We start from the raw sequence: 23,517 nt of genomic DNA, 5'->3' as shown, positions 1-23,517 counted from the left end.
TTCAGGACAAAAGGGGCTTTCTTTACATACCATTATTTATATAATCTCATGTAATTTAATTTAAAAAAAATGAAAAATTGAAAAAAATACACGTTTTTTGAATTTTATGTGAAAAATCTTTTACTCATCTACAAAAGCGAATGGAAAAAAACTGCTAAATAGATTCAAAATGTTGTCCTGAGTTCAAAAATACCCAGTGTTTACATGCTTTTTGCAATTTTTTTGCATGTTATAGGGCTATAAGTACAAGTAGGATATTGCGGTTTCAAAACATACATTTTTAAAATGTATCAATAGTGACATTGTAACACTATTATCTGTCATAAATTGCTAAATAACACCCCACATGTACATATTTTTTTAAAAGTAGACAACCCAGGGTATTCAATATGGGGTATGTCCAGACTTTTTTAGTAGCCACTTAGTCGCAAACACTGGCCAAAGTTAGCGTTCATATTTGTTTGTGTGTGAAAAAAGTAAAAAACTAAATTGAACGCTAATTTTGGCCAGTGTTTGTGACTAAGTGGTTACTAAAAAAGACTGGACATACCCCATTTGCAATACCTTGGGTTGTCTTCTTTTGCAAATGGTATGCCATCATGGGGGTAATTCTCATTCCTGGGCTACCATACGCTCTCAAAGGCAACGTAACCAACCTGGCCATTTTCAATGTAAAAATATTTGACCCATATATTTGACCCTGTAACTTTCAAAAACGCTATAAAACCTGTACATGGGGGGGGGGGTCCTGTTCTACTCAGGAGACTTTGCTGAACACAAATATTAGTGATTAAAAACTGGAAAATGTATCACAACAATTATATCATCAGTAAAAGTGCTGTTTGTGTGTGAAAAATGCAAAAAAGTCACTTTCACTTACAATATCATCGCTGTGATATGTTTTACTGTTTTGAATCACTAATATTTATGTTCAGCGAAGTCTCCCGAGTAAAACCGTACCCCCCATGTACAGGTTTTAGGGTGTCGTAGAACGTTACAGGGTAAAATACAGTGATGGCAAATTATATTCTCTGTACTTTCGGCCTGGGTTGGCAGGCAGGTCCCTTAAATTGCAATCAATAAAATAACTTAATTATGTAAAAATATTACATAAATACGCACGTAGAATTTAAATATATATGCATAGTTATATATTTGAAGTCTACGTGTATATTTATATAATTATTTATGTAATTTTGTATATGGACATATGAATAGTTCGCATTCTTTTTATTTATTTATATATACATAAATATATATACAATTTCATTCTAAGTGTATTTTGATATAAATATATATATATATATATATATATATATTAATATCAAAATACAGTTAGAATAAAATTTCGTATAGATATATAATTTTTTAAAAAATTTTATTATTATTTTTAATTTTTTTAATTTAATTTAAATTATTTATTATTCGTATTTTATAATATATATATATATATATATATATATATATATATATATATATATATACACAATATATATACCGTATATACTCGAGTATAAGCCGACCCGAATATAAGCCGAGGCCCCTAATTTTACCCCAAAAAACTGGGAAAACTTATTGACTCGAGTATAAGACTAGGGTGGGAAATGCAGCAGCTACTGGTAAATTTCTAAATAAAATTCGATCCTAAAAAAATTATATTAATTGAATATTTATTTACAGTGTGTGTATATAATGAGTGCAGTGCGTGCGTATGAGTGCAGTGCGTGCGTATGAGTGCAGTGCGTGCGTATGAGTGCAGTGCGTGCGTATGAGTGCAGTGCGTGCGTATGAGTGCAGTGCGTGCGTATGAGTGCAGTGCGTGCGTATGAGTGCAGTGCGTGCGAGTGCAGTGCGTGCAGTGCGAGTGCAGTGCGTGCGTATGAGTGCAGTGCGTGCGTATGAGTGCAGTGCGTGCGTATGTGTATGAGTGCAGTGTGTGTGCGTATATATTAATTGAATATTTATTTCCAGTGTGTGTATATAATGAATGCAGTGTGTGTGTGTGTATGAGTGCAGTGTCTGAGTGCAGTGTCTGAGTGCAGTGTCTGAGTGCAGTGTCTGAGTGCAGTGTCTGAGTGCAGTGTCTGAGTGCAGTGTCTGTGAGTGCAGTGTCTGTGAGTGCAGTGTGTGTGAGTGCAGTGTGTGTGAGTGCAGTGTGTGTGAATGCAGTGTGTGTGAATGCAGTGTGTGTATGAATGCAGTGTGTGTGAGTGCAGTGTGTGTGAGTGCAGTGTGTGTGAGTGCAGTGTGTGTGAGTGCAGTGTGTGTGAGTGCAGTGTGTGTGAGTGCAGTGTGTGTGAGTGCAGTGTGTGTGAGTGCAGTGTGTGTGAGTGCAGTGTGTGTGAGTGCAGTGTGTGTATATGAATGAAGTGTGAGTGTGTGTGAGTGCAGTGTGAGTGTGTGTGAGTGTGTGTGCAGTGCGAGTGTGTGTGATGCAGTGTGTGTTTGTGTATGTGTTGGTGGGGGTGGGCATTTAATATATTATTAAATATTATTATTTTTTTATATTATTATTTTTTATTATTATTATTATTTAATTATTATTATTTTTTTATTATTTTTTTTTCGTCCCCCCTCCCTGCTTGATACATAGCAGGGAGGGGGGCTCCTTCCCTGGTGGTCCAGTGTCATTGGTAGTTCAGTGGGGGGGGGAGAGGGGTGCTGGCAGAGCTGTACTTACCTTTCCTGCAGCTCCTGTCAGCTCTCTCCTCCTCCGCGCGGTCTGTGCAGCTCCCTCTGTCAGCTCACAGTGTAAGTTCGCGAGACTTACACTGGGAGCTGACCGAGGTGCTGAACGGACCGCCGCGGAGGAGGAGAGAGCTGACAGGAGCTGCAGGACAGGTAAGTTACAGCTCTGCCAGCCCCCCTCTCCCCCGGCCTGTATTATGGCAATGCAAATTGCCATAATACAGACTATGACTCGAGTATAAGCCGAGTTGGGGTTTTTCAGCACAAAAAATGTGCTGAAAAACTCGGCTTATACTCGAGTATATACGGTAGTTATTATATATATTATATATACGTGTGTAAATTAATTATAAGTGTATTTTTATATTAATATATGTACATATTAATATAAAAATACACTTAGCATGACATTATATATATATATGATATATAGACATATATTATATAGGTATAATATATGTCTATATATTATATATATATATACACATATATAATAATAATTTTTTTTTATTAACTATAACTTAAATTTTTTTTTTATTTTACACTGATTTTACAGTTGCAGGGAGACTGCCTGTCAGCACAGACAGTCCCCCTGCAGGCAGAGACTAGGACACCTATTGTGACCATGTGGTCACCCTGTTGGGCGATCACATGGCCACAGGGGTCCTAAACCGCCATGGGGAGACTGTCTGGGCTGCAGGCAGTCTCCCCACACCGGGAGCACCGCCGATCGCCGCCGGGGGAACGACGGCGATCGGGTAAGTACATTGGACGGTTAGGATGGTTCAGGACCGTCACCGGTCGGCAAGGCAAAAATGCCGATGACGGTCCTGAACCGTCCTCCGTCCTTAAGGGGTTAAGTAAACAAATGTATCCGCTACTTGTATCTTTTCTTCCCATATAAAGGCAAGAAAAATAAAAAATAGCTGAGTAGAAATGATCTAGTAAAGATTCTGTCATATACATAAACCAATACACTGGGGAATAAGTAGAATAAATGGGAGAAAAATATTGTCCCACTGTAGTAGAAATTTTTAAATGCTATGTCATTTATATTGTGCAGCCGACAGATTGCTGAAAATATAAAAGATTTTATTAGCAACAATACACTGTCTATAACTTACACATTTAATATAAAAGACAATAAAAGTTCCCAAGTATGAAGAGCAGTTTGAGGGTCCAAAAGATGTAAAAAACTCTTCTCACCGGCCGGATGAAATCGAGTGTGAACCTCCTCATGCTGTAAACAGACTTGCTGCCAGCCGCGTGCGTTCCACTGCGGCTCTGGTTGCGTTCCAGCCTGCTCTCCTGGGAATCGATGTAGAATGCCGCCTTACACGTTTCGTGATCATAGGATGGCATTCTCGGTTCTCCCTTCTATTAAGTACTCTCTGGTCTAATTGCTCAGTTCAAATGTTAACCCCTTATCTACTGGAGCATAATTGACCAAAAACAGATTTCTACTACATAAATCACTTTACATTTTCAGTAAAATACATACAGATAAAGCCATAGCATAATTATTATTAACAATGAAAAACTAAAAACTGACATTTCATTTGGACACGTTATATTGTAAACAAAATCATATTGCAATGGTGTGGAACTACACTAGATAATGATTAAAAAGTCATACACTGGAAAATTTCTATATCAATATAACGTCTATAAAAATAATGAATATAAAAATAAGTACAAATAAAAAAAAAAGTAAAAATAAAAATAAATCGTTACACCTAAAAATATAATATATAATCATTGATAATATAATAGACTTGATTATGAAATATATCGTTCTTCTTGAGTGACTTTCTGAAAAACATAACATTTCTCATTACTATTCCATTTAGTCATAGAAAAATTACAATGGTATAAAACTAAAGATAATGGTTAAAAGAGTCATACACTAGAAAATTCATATAAAATCTATAAAAAAAAATAATAGTGAAAATAAATATAAATAATTCCACCTAAAAATATTAGATAGTAATTAGCATTATAATGGACTTAATCATCCCAAAAGTATCCCGTTCTTAGGTGACTCCCTTAAAAACATAAATATCTCATTACTGTTCCATCAAGTGAGAAAATCATCACCGTAATATCGTCATAAAATCAGTTATAAAAAGTAATAAAAATAAAAATAAATTATTTTTAGTTCACGCTTAACATTAAATTCCTTATCGGTCATCATATTCTTCTTAGTATTATATTCCTTATCAATCACTATGTTCTTCTTAGTTTAACTTAAAATTGGTCTTATTAGAAGAAAAAAAAAAGGGATATGCTAAAGAAATGCATTCAACTCAAAGTCAATATTCAAGCCTAGTGGTTCAAGACTATTGAGTTTGAAAATCCATTTGGCCTCAGTTATATCCAGGGCTTTCTCTGGATCTCCTCCTCACTTTTTCAATTGCTAGAAATTTGAGACCTGTTGGATCATTTGAATGATGGGTGGAGAAATGCCTTGAAAGGTTGTGAGTGCTTAATCCCTTCCTAATATTTCGGATATGTTCCCCTAACTTTATTTTAAACTTTCTCTTGGTCCGTCCTACATAGTGTCTTCCACAGGGACATATCAGAAGGTAAATAACACCACTAGAGTTACAGCTTCTGACTTTGAAATCCTCATCCTCTTTCATATTCTGAAATTGTTTAATTATTGATACTTGAGTTGGGTTGTTTCTACAACCCAAACATTTACCACATTTGTGGAAACCCACATTTTCAAAGTTGTCACTTTTTTGTCTTACTTCTTTTAATGTTGGAGCCAACATAGTTTTAAGATTTGGTGCATGTGAATACATGACTCTGGGTTTCTCATCCAAAATGGTGCCTAATACATTATCTCCCTTCAAAACCTTCCAATGTTTATTCAGAATGTTTTTAACTTTTCCTGCTTGGTTGCTGAATTGAGTTATAAAAGCTGGAGTTTCAATATCCAATTTACGTGGTTCTTTTCTGTTCTCTAAGGTTTCTTGTCTTGGCAGGTTAAGAGCCTTCTCCATAGCACTAGTCAGTTTCTCCTCATCATATCCTTTCTTCCGGAATTGTGTCTTCATCTTCTCCATTTGTTCCTTGCAAACATCCAATTCGGTACAATTTCGCCTAATACGTCTAAATTGCCAATAGGGGATGTTGTCAAGCCACGTCCTTTTGTGATGGCTGTCTGAAGGGATAAAACTGTTACAATTGACGGGTTTATTAAAAGTTTTGGTAAAAAGCATCTCTTCTTTAATATATATCTCCAAGTCCAGGAATTCAACTGAAGTTTTAGAATGAGTAAAAGTGAATTTTAAATTGTATGGATTAAAATTTGAATATTCTTTAAAATCTTCCAGTGAGGATAAACTTCCTCCCCAAATAAAAATACAATCATCTATACAGCGTCGCCACAGGACCAGGTTTGCGCCGAATGGGGAATTATTCCAGATAAATTCTTCTTCCCATTTTACCATAAAAAGATTAGCATAACTCGGCGCAAACCTAGTTCCCATTGCTGTGCCCTCTATCTGTAGGTAGAACTTCTGCTGTGCCCAGAATGCATTGTGACTTAAAATAAAAGCGATAGACTGGACAAGGAAGCTGATCTGGTCATTTTTCAATTCTGAATACTTAGCAAAAGAGTGTTGTATGGCTTTGCATCCTTGAAGATGTTCAATCACTGTGTATAAAGACGTCACATCTGCAGTGACCAAGAAATATTCCTTTTTCCATTTGATGGTTGATAAGACATTAATTACTTGTGTTGTGTCTCTCAGATACGATTGTAATGTGGTCACTATGGGTTGTAGAAACTGTTCCACATATTGAGACAGATTTGACGCAAGTGAATTGATTCCTGAGATAATGGGTCTCCCAGGGGGATTAACAAGACTCTTGTGGATTTTTGGCAAATGGTAAAAAAACGCCGTTCTTGGATGTTTGCAACATATAAAGTCATATTCTCTTTTATTAAAAAATCCTCTCTCTTCCTTCATCTATTAACTCAAGGAATTCTGCCATAAATTGTTTCTGGGGATTCTCTGTCAGAGGTAAATATGTGTTCTGGTCGCTTAATAGTCTTGTGGTTTCCTCCTCATAATCTGTAATATTCATAATTAACACTCCCCCTCCCTTATCTGCAGATCTTATAATTATTTCAGGATTTTCCATTAATGATTTCAACACTTGTCTTTCCTTACGAGTCAGATTATCTTTGCCCTTATTTAGATTCCTCAAGTCTTTTTCGACCAGTCTTTCAAATACCTTAATATTGTCACTCTTTACTTGTTGTGGATAAAATATTGATTGTGGGTGAAGATCTGTATGGGTATAAACTTCCTGTTCATTTTTCTTAGTATATTTATTCTCCAGAAAGAATTTCTTCACTGTAAGTTTCCTAATGAATTTATGGAGATCAATGAAGGTGTTGAACTGTGAGTTCTTTGCATTGGGAGCAAATTTAAGGCCCCTCTTTAGTACGGCCATTTCATAATTGTCCAGATTATAATTCGATAAATTGAATACACTGGTAATTTTAAATTAAACTAAGAAGAACACAAAGATTGATAAGGAATATAATACTAAGAAGAATATGATGACCGATAAGGAATTTAATGTTAAGCGTAAACTAAAAATAATTTATTTTTATAACTGATTTTATGACGATATTATGGTGATGATTTTCTCACTTGATGGAACAGTAATGAGATTTTTATTTTTTAGGGAGTCACCTAAGAAGAACGGGATATTTTTGGGTTGATTAAGTCCATTATAATGCCAATTACTATACAATATCTTTTTAGGTGGAATTATTTATATTTATTTTTATTTTCACTATGATTTTTTATTTTTTATAGATTTTATATGAATTTTCTAGTGTATGACTCTTTTAACCATTATCTTTAGTTTTATACCATCGTAATTTTTCTATGACTAAATGGAATAGTAATGAGAAATTTTATGTTTTTCAGAAAGTCACTCAAGAAGAACGATATATTTCATAATCAAGTCTATTATATTATCAAAGATTATCTATTATATTTTTAGGTGTAACGATTTATTTTTATTTTTACTTTTTTTATTTTTACTTATTTTTATATTCATTATTTTTACAGACGTTATATTGATATAGAAATTTTCCAGTGTATGACTTTTTAATCATTATCTAGTGTAGTTCCACACCATTGCAATATGATTTTGTTTACAATATAATGTGTCCAAATGAAATGTCAGTATTTAGTTTTTCATTATTAATAATAATTATGCTATGGCTTTATCTGTATGTATTTTACTGAAAATGTAAAGTGATTTATGTAGTAGAAATCCGTTTTTGGTCAATTATGCTCCAGTAGATAAGGGGTTAACATTTGAACTGAGCAATTAGACCAGAGAGTACTTAATAGAAGGGAGAACCGAGAATGCCATCCTCTGATGAAGTGATCCTATGATCACGAAACGCGTAAGGCGGCATTCTACATCGATTCCCAGGAGAGCAGGCTGGAACGCAACCAGAGCCACAGTGGAACGCACGCGGCTGGCAGCAAGTCTGTTTACAGCACGAGGAGGTTCACACTCGATTTCATCCGGCCAGTGAGAAGAGTTTTTTACATCTTTTGGACCCTCAGACTTTAGACTTGGCAGCAACTGCTCTTCATACTTGGGAACTTTTATTGTCTTTTATATTAAATGTGTAAGTTATAGACAGTGTATTGTTGCTAATAAAATCTTTTATATTTTCAGCAATCTGTCGGCTGCACAATATAAATGACATAGCATTTAAAAGTTTCTACTACAGTGGGACAATATATTTCTCCCATTTATTCTACTTATTCCCCAGTGTATTGGTTTATGTATATGACAGAACCTTTACTAGATCATTTCTACTCAGCTATTTTTTATTTTTCTTGCCTTTATATGGGAAGAAAAGATACAAGTAGCTGATACATTTGTTTACTTAATATTGCTACTTTTGTGAATTCACATTGCAGCTATTGATACTAATACTATTTCCACAGAGTCCTGCAACCACTATTGTTTACTCAATAGGCACCAACTTTATCATGCCTATCCTATAACAGAGACATTTCACTTTTTGTATTTTTCACATAACTTGAATATCGAACCAGCAGAATTTATCAATCGACAAACTATCTACGCCGATGAGGCTGTTGTTGCGTAATTAATGTCAAAATTCGGTTGGGGGTTGTGTCACCAATCCCTACTGTTGCGGTCCTGGTCCGGCCAGGAGTTAGGTCGGTGGTGCGCATGGATTAGGGGCCTTTCTCCCATTCCGATATTAGAAAATAGATGAAGAAGAAAAGAGAAGAGGTATAGTCTGAAAGTATATAAAGAAGAGGAATAGAGATATGGAAAAAGAGGGGGGGGGAGGGAGTGCGTCATTCCCGTGTAGCGTGGGGGTGTCCGATGTCTCACGTTCCATTCCCGACTAATTTATGTCCTGGAAGAGTTTGCTACTTGTCCATGGTTCCCATATTTTTTCAAATCTAGACATAGAGCCTCTCATCCTGGCCGTCAAATTATCCATTAAGTATACTTCTTTCAGGTTGGAGATCACCTTCCGTATGGGAGGTAAGTCCACCTTTAGCCACGACTGTGTGAGGGTTCTTCGTGCTGCCAATGTTACTTTGTGTATTAATTTTTGTTCCCTGTTAGTCCAGTCGTCTAAAGCTCTATTCAATAAGTATGTCCAAGGGTTAAGCTCGGGTGCCCTGTGGAAGATCTTTTTAAGTAAGTCGAAGATTTTCGACCAGTTTTGTACCCGTGGACATTCCCACCACATGTGGAGATATGTGCCCCTTTGGCCACATCCCCTCAAGCAGTCGTCGGACGGTGTTTGGTGCATGTGGAATAGTTTGACCGGGGTGGCGTACCACCGAAACATAGTTTTATAGGATTGCTCCTGGAGGGATACAAATATGGACACTGCAGTATTCGCTTCCCATATTTCTCTCCACTCCACTCCCTCCAGGACCTCACCTAGTTCCCTTTCCCATGTTTCTGTATATGTTAATGTACCCCATTCTTCGGTTTCTGCGCAAATGTGTGTGTACAGTGATGTAGTAATGAGTCCAGATGGCGCGGTTTCGTTTAGGCACATTTTCTCATAGAACGTCAACGGGGCTTTCCCTGCTCTTTGTATGTGAGGGCTACGTACATAATCTTTGATTTGTAGGTACCTAAAAAAATCCCTATGGGTGAGATGGGTCACCTGTTTTAGTTGTTCGAATGTAACTATGCCATTGCTCTCAAACAGATGGCAAATTCTCTGTAAACCTGCTTTTTCCAGGTTCGCGAATTCCCTAGCCGCCATTCCCGGGGGGAAGGCCCTGTTTCTCAATAGCGGGGTAAGTGGGGATGGGGAGGTCGCTAGTTTGTATTTGGACGCTGACGCGGCCCATAATCTCGGGGAGTTTAGTACCGCTGGACAGGTGGTTCTCAGTATTGGCCTGTCTTCTCTGGGCACCTACATATGATATTGCGGTTAGTCTGGGCCGCTGAGGAGGGACTCCAAGTCCACCCATCTCCTCACCTCCAATGGTGCGTGCCACATGGCCACCTGCGCTAGTTGTGCAGCTAAATAATAGAAATAAAAGTGTGGGAGCCCTAACCCCCCTCTCTGTTTGTGTCTATATAATATGTTTCGGGAAATTCTGTGCCGTCTATTTTGCCAAATCAAGTCCCCGACAGCCTTTTGCAATGGGGCTAGATCAGATTTTATGTGGTCTTTAGCTATGGGAATATTATACGTTGCCCCCAGCTCCGCCGCGGACAGGCCCAAGATTAGGGCACTTGATTTTTCTAGATTAGCCCTATAGCCTGAGAATTCTCTGAATCGTGCCAGGACTTCTTGCATCTTTTGGTTCTGTAATCGTCAGTAGGACGTCGTCTGCATAGGCAGAAACTAGAAACTCCTGTCCTCCCACTGTTATGCCGTGTATACGTTGGTGTTTGCGTAGAGCTTGTAAGAGCGGTTCCAGGGTCAGCACAAACAATAGCGGGGAAAGGGGGCATCCCTGTCGGGTCCCATTGCCCAGGTTTAAGGGTGTGGACCTCGCTCCAGTGATTTTGACTTGCGCATATACTTGGTTGTACATAGCTTTAATCATGGCCACGTATTTTTCTGGGAATTCTAGGAGACGAAACAGATAGGGCCATTCGACCCTGTCGAAGGCCTTTTCAGCGTCTATTGCTATTATTGCTGTAGGTGTGTCTGTGGTTTGCTGACGCCATATGAGGTCTATGTTCTTTCTGGTATTTTCAAACAGTTGTCGATCTGGTATAAAGCCCACCTGGTCTGGGTGTATCAGCGTTTTCAAGTGAGGGTTGAGGCGATCTGCCAGGACCTTCGCTAAAATCTTTATGTCATGATTGATCAATGAGATGGGTCTATAGTTATCTGGAAGTAGGGGGTCTCTACCCGGTTTCTGAAGAAGGATTATGTTAGCCAGGGACATTCCACTCTCTGGGCTGCCGCCTTCCATAAAATCATTGAAAAGTCGTTCTAAGCGGGGTGTAAGCTCTTCTCTATATGTTTTATAATAGGCCCCGTCAAATCCGTCCGGACCTGGAGCTTTATTGCCCTTAAGTTGTGCTATTGCCCTGTTTATTTCGTCTCCGGTGATGGCTTCGTTCATGAGCGTTGCTGCCGCCGTCGGAAGTTTAGGAAGGTCTAAATTGCTTAAAAACGTGTGCATGTTCTTACTTGCTGCCGCCTGTGCGGTGGGATCTCTTGGAGTATGATTGTAGAGCTTGTTGTAGTAGTCTGTGAAGACTTGTGCTACTTCTGTCGGGGTGTTTTTGATGGTTCCATCCCTGTGTTTGATTGTGGTAATATGTGTCCTATCTTGTCGCGGGTGTAGGGTCCTGGCTAGCAGTGTGTCCATCTTGTTTGATTTCTCATAGAACATCCTTCTTGACCAAGTGATGGCTTTGGCGGTGTCGTCCAGAAGCAGTTCTGTGATGGATTGTCTGGTTCCTCCTAGTTGGTCTAGTATGTGCTGGGTTGGAGCTGTTCTTGTTTTCTCAACAAGGCGAGCAGTTGAGCCAATCTCTGTGCCTTCTGTTTCTTCTTCCTTGTGGCTAGTTTTATACATTCAGATGTTTGGCTTCAAATATTCTAATCACCAGGTTTTTCAAAGCTTTGTCTCGTTTGGTTACTACCATCAGGGAAACCTTTCCACCATAGGATCTTAATTTGGTTTTCTCAGCGCTTTGCGAACCTCCCTTTGAACCAATATAAAAGTCTTCTCTCAAGGTTTTATCGTTCAAGACTTTATTTTTCGTGGCAATTACCTCGGCAAAAAGATTTGGAGAGCTTCAAGCCCTTAATTCAGTTTTTCCTTTTTTCGTTTTCCATCAGGACAAAGTGATTTTAAAGCTGGATCCTTCTTTTTTCCCAAGGTTAGTTCTACATCGAAGAACTTTTTGCCAACAGCCTTCTAATACCTTAAAAGTAAAATTCCACTGCTTGAATGTTAAGAGAGCGTTACTCCAGTACTTAGAAAGTACAAGGTCCTTTAGGAAAACAAACATACTTTTTTTTTTTTTGATTCATAGTCCTAGAAAAGGTTTTATGGCATCTAAAGGTGGTTAAAGGACTCCATTCGTTTGGCATATTCCTCATTGTTCTGAACAATGGTATAGAAAATACCCTGTTATCCTATTCGGGTGTAGATTAGAACGGGTCCAGACGAATGCAGCATCCAAGTAGTTTCTCCCAGCAAGTAGACAATTACTCAAACATGAGCCTAGACTTCATGAAGGGTACAACAGGAATGCTTTTAATTGGTGCCACACTGGCTTTTATGCAAGTCCCCATGCAAGGGGCACTCCCACATGGACCTTGTGGGGGACAGGGACACAAAGTTTACAACCAATGATAACACTGTGACAAAGTGTGACACTCCCAATACAAACAGATAATTCCCTCCTCTCTCTGTGAGATAATTGGGTCAGATAATAACTCAATTATGTCCAGGCAGAAAAAAACAAATTTTTCATAAAACTTGAAAAGTACCCCAAAACACATAAACTTCCCATGAATGTTATATGCCCTGATCTGGGTGACCAACATATCCAAAAATCACCCAGATCAGTTCAGGGGTTTTGGAATTTTATGGAAGTCCCATTTGGACCGACCGCACACGGGGCTCCTGCCCAGCAATAGTTCCATGAGTTTAGGCTGTGCGGTCAGTCTATTTCAAAAAGACACAAAAATGAAATAATGCACAAATAGAACCCCCTGGCTCATAGTAGCGATTGTTCCCCTGGTTCATGGGAATCAAACTACTGAACAGCGCTCTCCTGGCTGTTCAGGAAAAGGAAGCAGGCGTTCGTATACTTTGACCGGTGTTCGGGAAGTCGAGTGTCCGATTTTAGTTCCAGACACTCGATGACCAAGTCCCCCTGCCTCCTTTCGTGCGAACAAGATGGCCGCTGTTTTCTCTTGCACGTGGTGTTCGGCTATATGAACGGCGGCCACACAGGGGGAGCACTTATTGATGGTTTCCTTTAAAGATAATGAGCCAGGGGGGTGGTCAGTGTTTGGTAGCTACAGCTACCGAACCAATAAAACATTAAAAGTCCCGAATGGCATGCTATTTCTTCACACTCATCTAATGTTCCTACATCTATCTCCATTAAAGCTTATTCTACCAGAGCCATGTCCACATCTTGGGCCCTGAGGGCTTCAGCTACACCTTCTCAAATTTGAATTTTGCAGTTATCCGGCTTTTGTATTGTCTGGGGTACCTAGAGTTAAGAGGCACTTTATAGTGCCAAAGGTAATTTGGAGGAGGTGCTTAAAATTTTGGGGTTGTGCCACTGTCCCTTTGTCTCCCAGATATGGAAAGCCTGCCACTCGGGCGAGGGACTTCACACCCAGGACGATAAGGGAGGTCTTCATCCCATGAGCCTCTGTGCCTGGGAGCCAAAGTGTGGGAAAAGAGACAGTCCCTATGTCTCCCAGGCCCAGGAAAGCCCGCCAAACTAGCTGACGCCCCAAAAGTGTCCCCACCAACCCCAGGAGACCTCACGCTAGCACATTCTCTGGGCAATCTCCGTTAATGAGATTCCTGTGCTGAAACCTGCAAGGGAAGCGTCTCATTTCGGGGTACAAATGCTCCCCCTGGTTGGCGTTTGTCTATACGAAATGGCAGCCACCTAGGGGTGCGGAACTCATTAATTCCCTTGCGGTTTCACACTTATGTTGCCAGTGCCTATCGTTCTAAATGGGATATCGTGGTGGTCTCCGTTTGGGTTTCTTTCGTAGGAGCGCTCTCCGAACGAGGAGTGGGTACAATAGAAGAAGGGAAAAACACACAGTATAAGTATAAAGCACCCAAACAAGCGGTTGTTCCGCCGCAATACATATCTCATCTAAACAGTGTTCCTGCTGTATAGACTTGTTTTCTTTGTGTATATACATTGTGCACTCTGTGCTGCATCAGTTACAGATGACAGATGGGTGGAAATACGATGTTACATATTGCTACACTTGTCATGCAGTATCATCTGCTGGTAAGTCCTGCAGGATATGAGTTGTATGGGTATGGGTTTGCATATTTTGTCCAAAAACCACATTTTGGTTAGTTGCTAGTAACAAGTCTGTCTAGGTCTGATTTTATAAAGTATTGTGAGAATTTATTTATTTTTTTTACTGGATTTAAATGTAAACCAAAAACATTCTTAAAATGGTGAATGAGACATTGCAGATTTGATAATGAGATCAGGAGGGTGCTAGGATCTACAGGATATCTTTTATTGATGAGCTGGTGATGTTGGGGAGTGGCTCCGATTGCACATCCAAGGGTTTGGTAAGAAAGTGCAAACAGGAGAGAAGAAAAAACAACCTTAGCAGCTGCCCTGTAAAATAGTAAATGGTCTAGATTTTGCCATTGCCATCTCAACTTTGGCAGACAGGTCTGTTTATAGAGTGCTTTTATGGTATTTAGAAAGAGGTCAGAGAAAACATATGCTTACTGGGTTAAGTCCGTATCATCAAAAGGTTTTCTCCATGTCCAGGGAAAGTAACATAAGAACCATAGCCATAAGAGAACCCCTAGCTGCGTAGATAATGCTTGTCTGATGTTATTGGACCCTCAAATGGATAAACACCACTTAGTGTGAACCAGAATTGTTTCTTAGTCTCTTTAGTGAACAGTTTAAAATTGCTATTGATTACCAAAATCGGTTGGTAGCTCTAATACTCATCATCTCTGGTTTAAATCAGTTTGACATGTAAACACTAATATTACATTTGTATCACAGCCACTGCTGTAATGCAAACATACAGTACTTAATGTGAAATCTACACAAGCTTCCCAAAGCCAATCTTTTTAGAATTTACAGCAACCTTCAAACAATATACCACTGAATCCATCCTAGAGGGAAATCACTTTTAATGAAATGACTCCATGTGGCGTAAACAGTGTTTCAAAGGTTGTCACAAGCAGACATGCTAGTCCACATTTAGCAGCAGTGCACCTTTGGGGAAAGGGAAGAAATTAATTAAATTTTTATTCACCTCTAAGGATTTTGGTGAATTAAATAAACTTAAGGTTCCCTAGGCTGATTTGTGTATGTCTTGATAACCATGTACTGGCTACTGGCTGCTCGCTGTTTTTTTTAATGTTCCCTAAAACACTCATTAGTTTTTTTTGTTTTTTTTTTTAAATGTTTTCTGTAAATTCCAAAGGAGGTAAATATGTGCTCTTACCATTTTTATGATAATGGTTGGGAATATATAGTTATTTTATGTTTTCAGTATAGTCTCTGACTGCACTTTAAATGATATTGTCGATGTTGGGATGTTATTTAAAAAAACAAGGGTTTTCCAAGTGCCTTTATGTAAGGGTTAAATCTCTATATCCGTGTTATGTAGACAACAAGAAGTTGCTTTTTAAATATAGTTAAATGGTTTATTACCGTGTGACCCCAAAGCTGACAAACAGGGTTACATCAGGCACTTGAAGAGAGAGCTGTACATCTTTCAAATGGAGTAGCATGCAGTAACAAATGTGTATTCCTAACCCTACAGTGTTAAAATTGCTATCTGCCCACCCTTATCCCCATAAATATAGTAAAATCTTACCTTCTTTGCAGCGCTATAAGGGTCTACCTGCGCTGGCCCTGCCCCCAATCCACCTCCTTGGCTGAGATCATCAAAATGTATGAGGTAGAGCAAAAACACCACCCTGGCCAATCAGCATCTCCTCATAGTGATGCATTGAATCAGTGCATATCTATGGTGAAAGTTTAGCGTCTCCATGCTGAGCGAAGCATGTCTAGTGACCCTCTGAGAAATAGCCATTAGAGGTATTCCTACTCTTTCATTCATCTTTCTGAGGAACGAATTAATGAATGAATTAATGAATTCCTGTCCGAATTAAACCTGGCAGGAATTTCACAGCGCTATCATGTATGGGCTAGATATCAATGTGTTCCGCAGGGCCTTCATCTGCCCACACAAACATGGTGGCATCTAGGACCTAGACTGAGGCAAAAATTAAACCAGTAGAGAGATGAAATTGGGGACCTGGGGCAATTGGGGTGACTAGGGGGACAATCAAATGTAGTGGAGCCGGGAGGGGGTGTTAAAAAACATACGAACGGGGGGCGGAGCTTAACCACCGAGCCGTGCAGACGTGTCTGACAAGAGCTCCTGCCAAGCGGGCACAATCTGGGGCAAAAGCAGCGGCTACTTAGCCCAAAACTACTCAGGGGTGCGCCACCCACATCGGGGGTGCCCCCACGAACCCAACGATACCACCCCAGGGCCTGTCGAAGCCGGAACAACGGAGACACAAAAGTGGCCTACAGAGGCCGAAACCAAGGCGAGGCAGCTGCCCACCTCGGTGAGAGAGCCTTCAAGCGACAGCTCTGCAAATTACCCCCCCTTTGGACCGGCGGGGGATATCCCAGTCCCCACTGGTCACAACGGCCAGGAAGGAAAATGAGCGATCCAGCCAAAAACAACACTGGGGCAAATGGCCCACATGGTGGTACCAAGATGGCCACACAGCACAAGCACACAGACTGGAACACTTGCACCCAGCTACCCGGGTCCCCTCTGGAGACTTTTGACTACCTGTGCACAAGCTTCAGGGACATCCTGCGGAACAGAGGAGCGACATACCGCCAGGCGGAGGCAATGGTAACCGCTTGGATCCGGCCGACTGCAAGACGCAGCTACTATAGACAGACACCACAGGCATCAAAAATGGCGGTCCGGCAATACAGACACCAGTGGGCCTAGAGCGGGAAAATGGCAGCAGGCATATCGGGTGCACCCTCCCACTCACAAGCTAAAATCCCCGGGACAGCAAAGCACAGGATACAGCCAAGCATCTCACCTGACCAGCGTCTCGGCACCCAACGACACGGGGACCAACTCTGCACAAAGAGTGACACAACACAAGTGACCCAGCACCTGCAGCAAAATCACAAGATGGCGCAGGGAACCACTGATGCACCTCCAGAACGTTCAAGGTACCAGCCGAAAGCCGGAATCGGATGAACTCACCCCCTGATTTGGGGACCCAGAGACTGAAACCTCCAACCACCGAGGTTATAGTAATGACCCAAGATGTGACTTTCCTGTAAAACTACCCACCTCCTTGCCTTTTAATATAGCGAGCAATAGCCTCCATCCCTACATAACCCCTTCAGTGCCTCGTCATTGTGGCAGCAATGTATATGTTCTCTCACCACAGTTGGTTAGCTAATGATGGCACATTATGGCATATGCATAGACTCACTAGATTAAGTAGGGACTGGCCTGCTAGCTCTCATTGCTTTAAAAGATATGCATGACACTATTACAACGCCGCTAGATCTGCTTACCTAAGACAGGACCAAACACTTCCTAACTGCCTATCGTTTTGTTTAAACATGTTAAAAATGTTACGCACGCCACAGACAGAAGATATGCTGACAAGTTCAAACGTTATGTATACCCACTGTCTTTACTCTAAATCTAAAAATGTGCTGACCACTCTTACGCCACGTTAAGTTTACTATACCTGTTACTATAAAGCTTGTAAATGCTATTGTGGCCGAACAAGCCCTTTGTTACCCTATGCACAATAAAAATAAAGAATTAAAAAAAAAAACAAAAAAAAAACATACAAAACGATACACCATGACCGTGCCACTTTAAGGAAAAGCACAGCTGCCCCTGTGACATATTGTAATGAACAGTGACCTTATAGCTACATTAATCTTTGTAATTTGCTGCAGTTATGGTTTACTGTACAATGACCCCAAGTTATGTACTTTCAGTGCTTCTAGTTGTTAATAAGGCAATGTAGGCACTCTAATGACTTTATCTCATTAAAGTGGTTATTTTTCTTAGACTCCCCTAGTGCCATCCCTCCATTAAATGTTAAACCATAGCCACCATCAGCCAAGCTCCCACTAGAAATATGACTGAGACAGAAATTACCTACCACATTAGCCATACTAATTCATATCAGAAAACGGCATCCACGGCTCAGGACATTCAGTTGACATTGGCCCTATCACTGCTTGGGCTGAGCCAAACAGCATAGGGGGGCCGGGATGCAGGTGACTGGTGACTCTCTTATTCAGCATTAAACTATGAAGTGGTTAAACAATAAACAGAGATAGTACTGAAGTGAATCACCATAATCCCTTCAATGTGATGAAATGATCATAGTGTTCCTCAAGACTAATGGAAAAACACGTAATCCAGTTTATTCTCCAATTTTAGATATCACTTTTAAACAGTAGAGAAAGGGAACCTTTATATGAAGTCCAAGGGTTCTCAGGACTTCAGTTGTGCAGTATGTAAAAAGTATTAAAATATAAAGCAAATGTCCCATGTTCCTTATATTATTTACAGTATACCTTTTGAACACTCACACACACTGCCCTGACTCGTGTGTGTCTAATCTTCTGTACCAACTTATGTCCAGCCTTGCCATACTCCATTTGTAAAAGCACTATAGTGTCCTGAGGGGGCCCACACCCTCAGGGTCCACTCCCGCCGGGCTGGATGGAGAGGAAGTGGTATCTCCAGCGCCGGGCTCCCTCGGTTTCTCTGAAACTGCTAAGTTTACAGCAGAAAGGGTTAATCCTAGGTGGACCTGGCACCCAGACCACTTCATTAAGCTGAAGTGGTCTGGGTGCCTATAGTGGTCCTTTAATAAAGACAGGACATCACCGCCATACTCCTGTTGTCCCCTAGCCATTTCAAATGGTCTGTGGTTTTAATATTCTGCTGTCAAGCCATGGACCAAAGAGCTGCAATGCAATATCGTTTCTATCAAATACAACCTCCATATTTTGGAGGATTGGATTGTGCCATTTTCAGCCAGTAGCAAAAATAAGTAGAGCATTATGCAAATACTACTTCCCCCACCCCCTCCTAGTTCTAGTGCCTCTGTGCTGTTTGTATGTGTTTTTGTTGTTGTTTTTTCTTTCATGGTATTCACAGTTTTAGGCTCATTTGCTCTACCCTCTCGTCTTCTACTCTCAAGAAACAGTGTAAAGATATTTAAAAGGGGAACCATGCAATTGCGTTTAATGCATAAATATTTGATATGCGGCTCACACCTGTACCTTATAGTTCTCCAGAAGTTTTACATCCATAGTAGTTTTTCTCTGTGTTGCAGCAGACTCCCACTCCCCCCCCCTTCCATCTTGTGCAAACCTTAATGATAGTAAATGCCCTGCATTGAACACTAAAGTGTACTTATATCTTGTTTGTTTTTGCAATTGACACATATGTTATCCTTATCATTCAGTATACTCTTACTTACATTTACAAAGGTCATATATTTCTGTATCCTTCCATATATACATGACACTAAAAGGAAAGTCCATTGTTTTTCCTTCTTTGGAAAATACCTTTATAATTGTGAATGAGTTATAGTAATTCTTTTGGGCACCAATTGACCGAGCAGGAAAATTTGGAAAAGAACAGGCCAGGGTGGATTTTACATCTTGCATTGCAAATGTACCTTGCTGAAATATTTCCTTTAAAGGGACACTGTAGTTACCAGAACAACTATAGCTTGTTGTATTCTGGTGAGTATAATCATTCCTTTCAGGCTTTTTGCAGTTAACATTGTCTCATGGAGACACTGAATTTTCCTCATAGAGATGAGGAGATGCCGATTGGCCAGGCCTGTGTTTGACTTGTGCTGGCTCTGCCCCTGATCTGCCTCCTTGACAAGTTTAGCCAATCCAATAGGAAAACATTGTGATTGGCTTTGCTCAACACTTCTAATGATGTTTACAAAGCAGGCAGATCAGGGGCAGAGGCGGGAGCAGCAGACTGGAATAAAAGTAAGAGTTTACTATATATAGGGGGCTAGCTGGTGTTTTTAACACTAAAGGGTCAGGAATACATGTTTCTGTCCCTGACCCTATAGTGTTTCTCTAATGCTTGGCTGAATCTGGTGGTGTTCCCAGCCAATCCTTGATCTCTCAACTCATACATGGGTTGGAGTAAAATGGCCTAGCAAACTCCAAAGAACAAGCTTGCTTACTAAAAAAAAAAAAATCGTTATCCTGTCTACTTGTATTTCCACTCACTACAGCTAGGCAGCTTTTAACCATTACTACTGGTTTATAAGTTTCAAACATAATTTAAATATCGTACAATGGGTAACAAACAATACAGTTTATGTGGTGCATAAGAGCACTATAGTTTCCCTTCAAACGAGTGTGTCTTCAGTACTTAGCAAGTGGTGCATAACTGCCCTTGAAGCTAGACAAGCAGATTAATCCAGAGTGGAAGACAGAATGTCAGGTTTGCATATCCAGTTTAAACAATATTTGCTTTGGTTCTTTCCCAGGAAATAGTGACATAGGGTTAGAGTAATTAGATTAGATGGTGTGAAAGGTTGTACGGTAGTAGACTGCTATAGGATGAGGAAATTGCTAGGGTTTTATCTACATTGTCATTGTGGGTTTTATAAAGGACTGGTACTTGGGGCAGTTTGGAAAGACAATGTAAGGAAAAAGGAAAGAGGAACTGTGATAACGGTCAGTTTTGCACAACCCTATAGCTGTCTAAATATTACCTATGTAATGTTTTTTTTTTTTGTTTTTTTTTAATTTAGATTGTATACCTGGATGTCTGGGCACAATCAGGGCATACTATGCATATTTGAATAAACCCCCACAGTACCATTCTTACAGGTTTATACTGGAGTGTGACACTATAAAAAGACTGAGTGGCATTTCTGGGTAGATGATAAATAATGCTAAACTGTGCTCAGAGCATCATAATGTGGCTGTATCCAACTGAACCATGTAAATGCTGTGGAGTCTGCTGCTTATTCGTCTGCTGCTTATTCGTCCCAGTAAACAATTCAGTAGCTTTTGTAGAGGTGAGAAAATAAAGAACTGCTACTTCCAGAGAAGTGACAATTTCTCCTTTACCCCTTATGGACCAAACTTTTGTAATAAAAGGGAATCATGACATGTCACACATGTCATGTGTCCTTAAGGGGTTAAATAAGACTGTTACACAAGACACCAATAAAGTTAAAGAGCGTTCAGTTTATCTTGTTAGGTCATGTTAATGTATAACCTTCTGTGTGTGCTTAGTGTAAATAGTGCTGTGTCATTTACTTTTTCTTTTCTTTTTTTTAAGATTATTTGCATTTGGGGTGCTGGTGGAGCAACCCCAGGAAAGTTCCTTCTTGGTCTCCGAGTGGTCACGTGTGACAGTTCTGTGTTGATTGCTCCAAACAGAGTCTTAGTTATTCCATCCACAAATGTTAATATGACTTCGTAAGTACACATCTCATTAAAATGCAGATCCATAGTAGAACCAGGGATTCCAGGTTGTAGTGTGTGCAAAAGACTTGAAAGTAAGAGCTTATAGACTGTTGCAGAATGAACAAAGTTCTTACTTTTTATCATTATTTTTCTTCACCTTAAACTTTGTGATATCATAATTTACTTCTGCATTGATTGGACAGCCACAGAGAGTTTGGGCTAGGGAAGAAGGGGGATGCGGGCAAAGGCTACAGACTAGATATCTGCAGATTTTGCAAGCTGTCTTTAGATATAGCACAAGGAAAAATGCATTGTTAAATGAATGCTTGTTTTCATTTGGAGTATATCTGCTAAACAGTAAAAAAAAAAAATTTTTTGCAATGGAGTGTCCCTTTAAAGAAACACTCCAAAGTAAGAAATAAATACATTTCTTTTTTTTTTTTTATTCTTTATTTTTATGTGCACAATGTAACAAGAAATCATCTGCAATGCTATTAGTCACTGGTAAGCTGAAATACATGCATAATTATACAGTAGCTAGGCATTCGTAAGAAAGCACTATTTTTGCTAGTTTTAAATCTGGCTGTAGACAGGCTGAATGTATGTCTGTCGTGGTGGTTCGTGGTGGGTGTATCAGGCTTGGTGTAGAAGACTTCTTGATTATTATGTATGTAAGGGTCAGTGGAGGCTTTCAGTAGGATTTCTAGCGTGTCGGGCATTTCTGCCCGGGTTGCGTATACTGTGCTCCATTAAAGGTGTATCCTAAGGAGCAAGGGTGTTGAGGATGCGGTGAGAGAGTTATTAGTCGTAGAGTGCCCGGCTGCCTTATGTTGAGGAGTGTGGTGGTGATGAATGTACCCTTTCCCTTAAGTGTGTTTACTCCTGACCATGGGAGTAGCGGGGGGGGGGGGGGGGGAGGTAAGAGAGTGTGTCCGTTGCCATGCGTATTTTTAAGTGGACTGTCTGTGCCGTATGTGTGTGATTTGTGTCGTGCCCCGACTGTTCGAGGTGGGCTCTGCTATACATGTAGTGACATGTGGTATGAAACATTTATCCGTTCAAACGGGAGGGAAGAATAGGTTTAAGAGAGAGGTAACATGTAAGCCAAAACAATAAACTTTGTGAGCAAGAACATTTTAGTAGTCCCGAGTCTTGCTGAGACTGTGCCTGTGTTCAGGGTTCGTGTCCGCCGGCGGGGTCAAGTGCCTTGCGTCGGGCTGGTCCCCAGAGGCTGCCCTCGGTCCGCGGCCTGGTTGTGGGAACTCTTGGCCCTTGGGACAAAAGGGGCAACGCGTTCTGGTTCCAAATTGTCCACGATTGGTCTCTGGGGTGAATTTGCTGGTGCCAGAGTCGTTATTCCCAGGGCCTCCAGTAGCATGGTTGCGTCCTCCATTGAGGAGATTGTATGCTGGGTTCCGTTCCGGTGAACAACCAGGGAGCCGTTAGTCCCCCACCTATAAGCAATGCCCGCTGATCTCAGGTCGATGGTGAGCGGATGGAAAGTTTTACGCCAGGTGAGCGTGGCTTTTGTGAAGTCTTGGTAGAAGTTCAGGGTAGCACCCTCGAACACCAGCGGTGTTTTACCTTTAAGGGCCGACATGAATTGGATTTTATCCTGAAGTGTTGGGCATTTGAGTATAACGTCTCGAGCCGTGTTTGGTGGTGCCCTTGCTGATGTGGGTAGATGGTATATTTCTGCTGTGGCTAATTTCTTTGCTGTGGCTAATTTCTTTGCTGTGGCTGGAGAGAGAATTGTGGCCAGCAGGCGTCTGGAGTAGTGTGGTATTTCCTCTGGTGAGATGGCTGCCGGGATACCCTGTATTTTTATGTTGGTGCGCCTTTGCCGTTCCTCCAAAGCTGTCAATTGCAGTCATGGCTCTTTGTTGTGCCCATATTTGCTGTAATGATTCTTGAAGCTCCGACTGGTGTTCCTGCAGGCTCATAATATTTTTTTCAGACACCTGCACTTTTTCCGTGATTGCTTTGACGTCTTTCTTGATGGGGGCGAGTTCTGCCGCTAAGATTTTGTGGAAGTCTGTCAGCAATATTTTTAAATCATGCCTGGTAGTT

General features: G+C 40.4%; 1 protein-coding gene across 1 annotated transcript in view; it reads left to right on the top strand.

Annotated features, from left to right (window-relative positions):
* The window catches only part of FAM8A1 (family with sequence similarity 8 member A1), a 55,446-nt gene that overhangs the window by 23,138 nt on the left and 8,791 nt on the right, over window positions 1–23,517 (top strand). The window contains exon 4 of the mRNA XM_063451690.1: window positions 21,320–21,459. Coding sequence (XP_063307760.1) covers window positions 21,320–21,459 — 140 coding nt within the window. The remainder of the gene's footprint in view (window positions 1–21,319; window positions 21,460–23,517) is intronic.

Source organism: Pelobates fuscus, chromosome 4 (genome assembly GCF_036172605.1).
Source record: "Pelobates fuscus isolate aPelFus1 chromosome 4, aPelFus1.pri, whole genome shotgun sequence".
Taxonomy (NCBI): Eukaryota; Metazoa; Chordata; class Amphibia; order Anura; family Pelobatidae; genus Pelobates; species Pelobates fuscus.
This window is presented reverse-complemented; position numbering and strand designations above follow the sequence as displayed.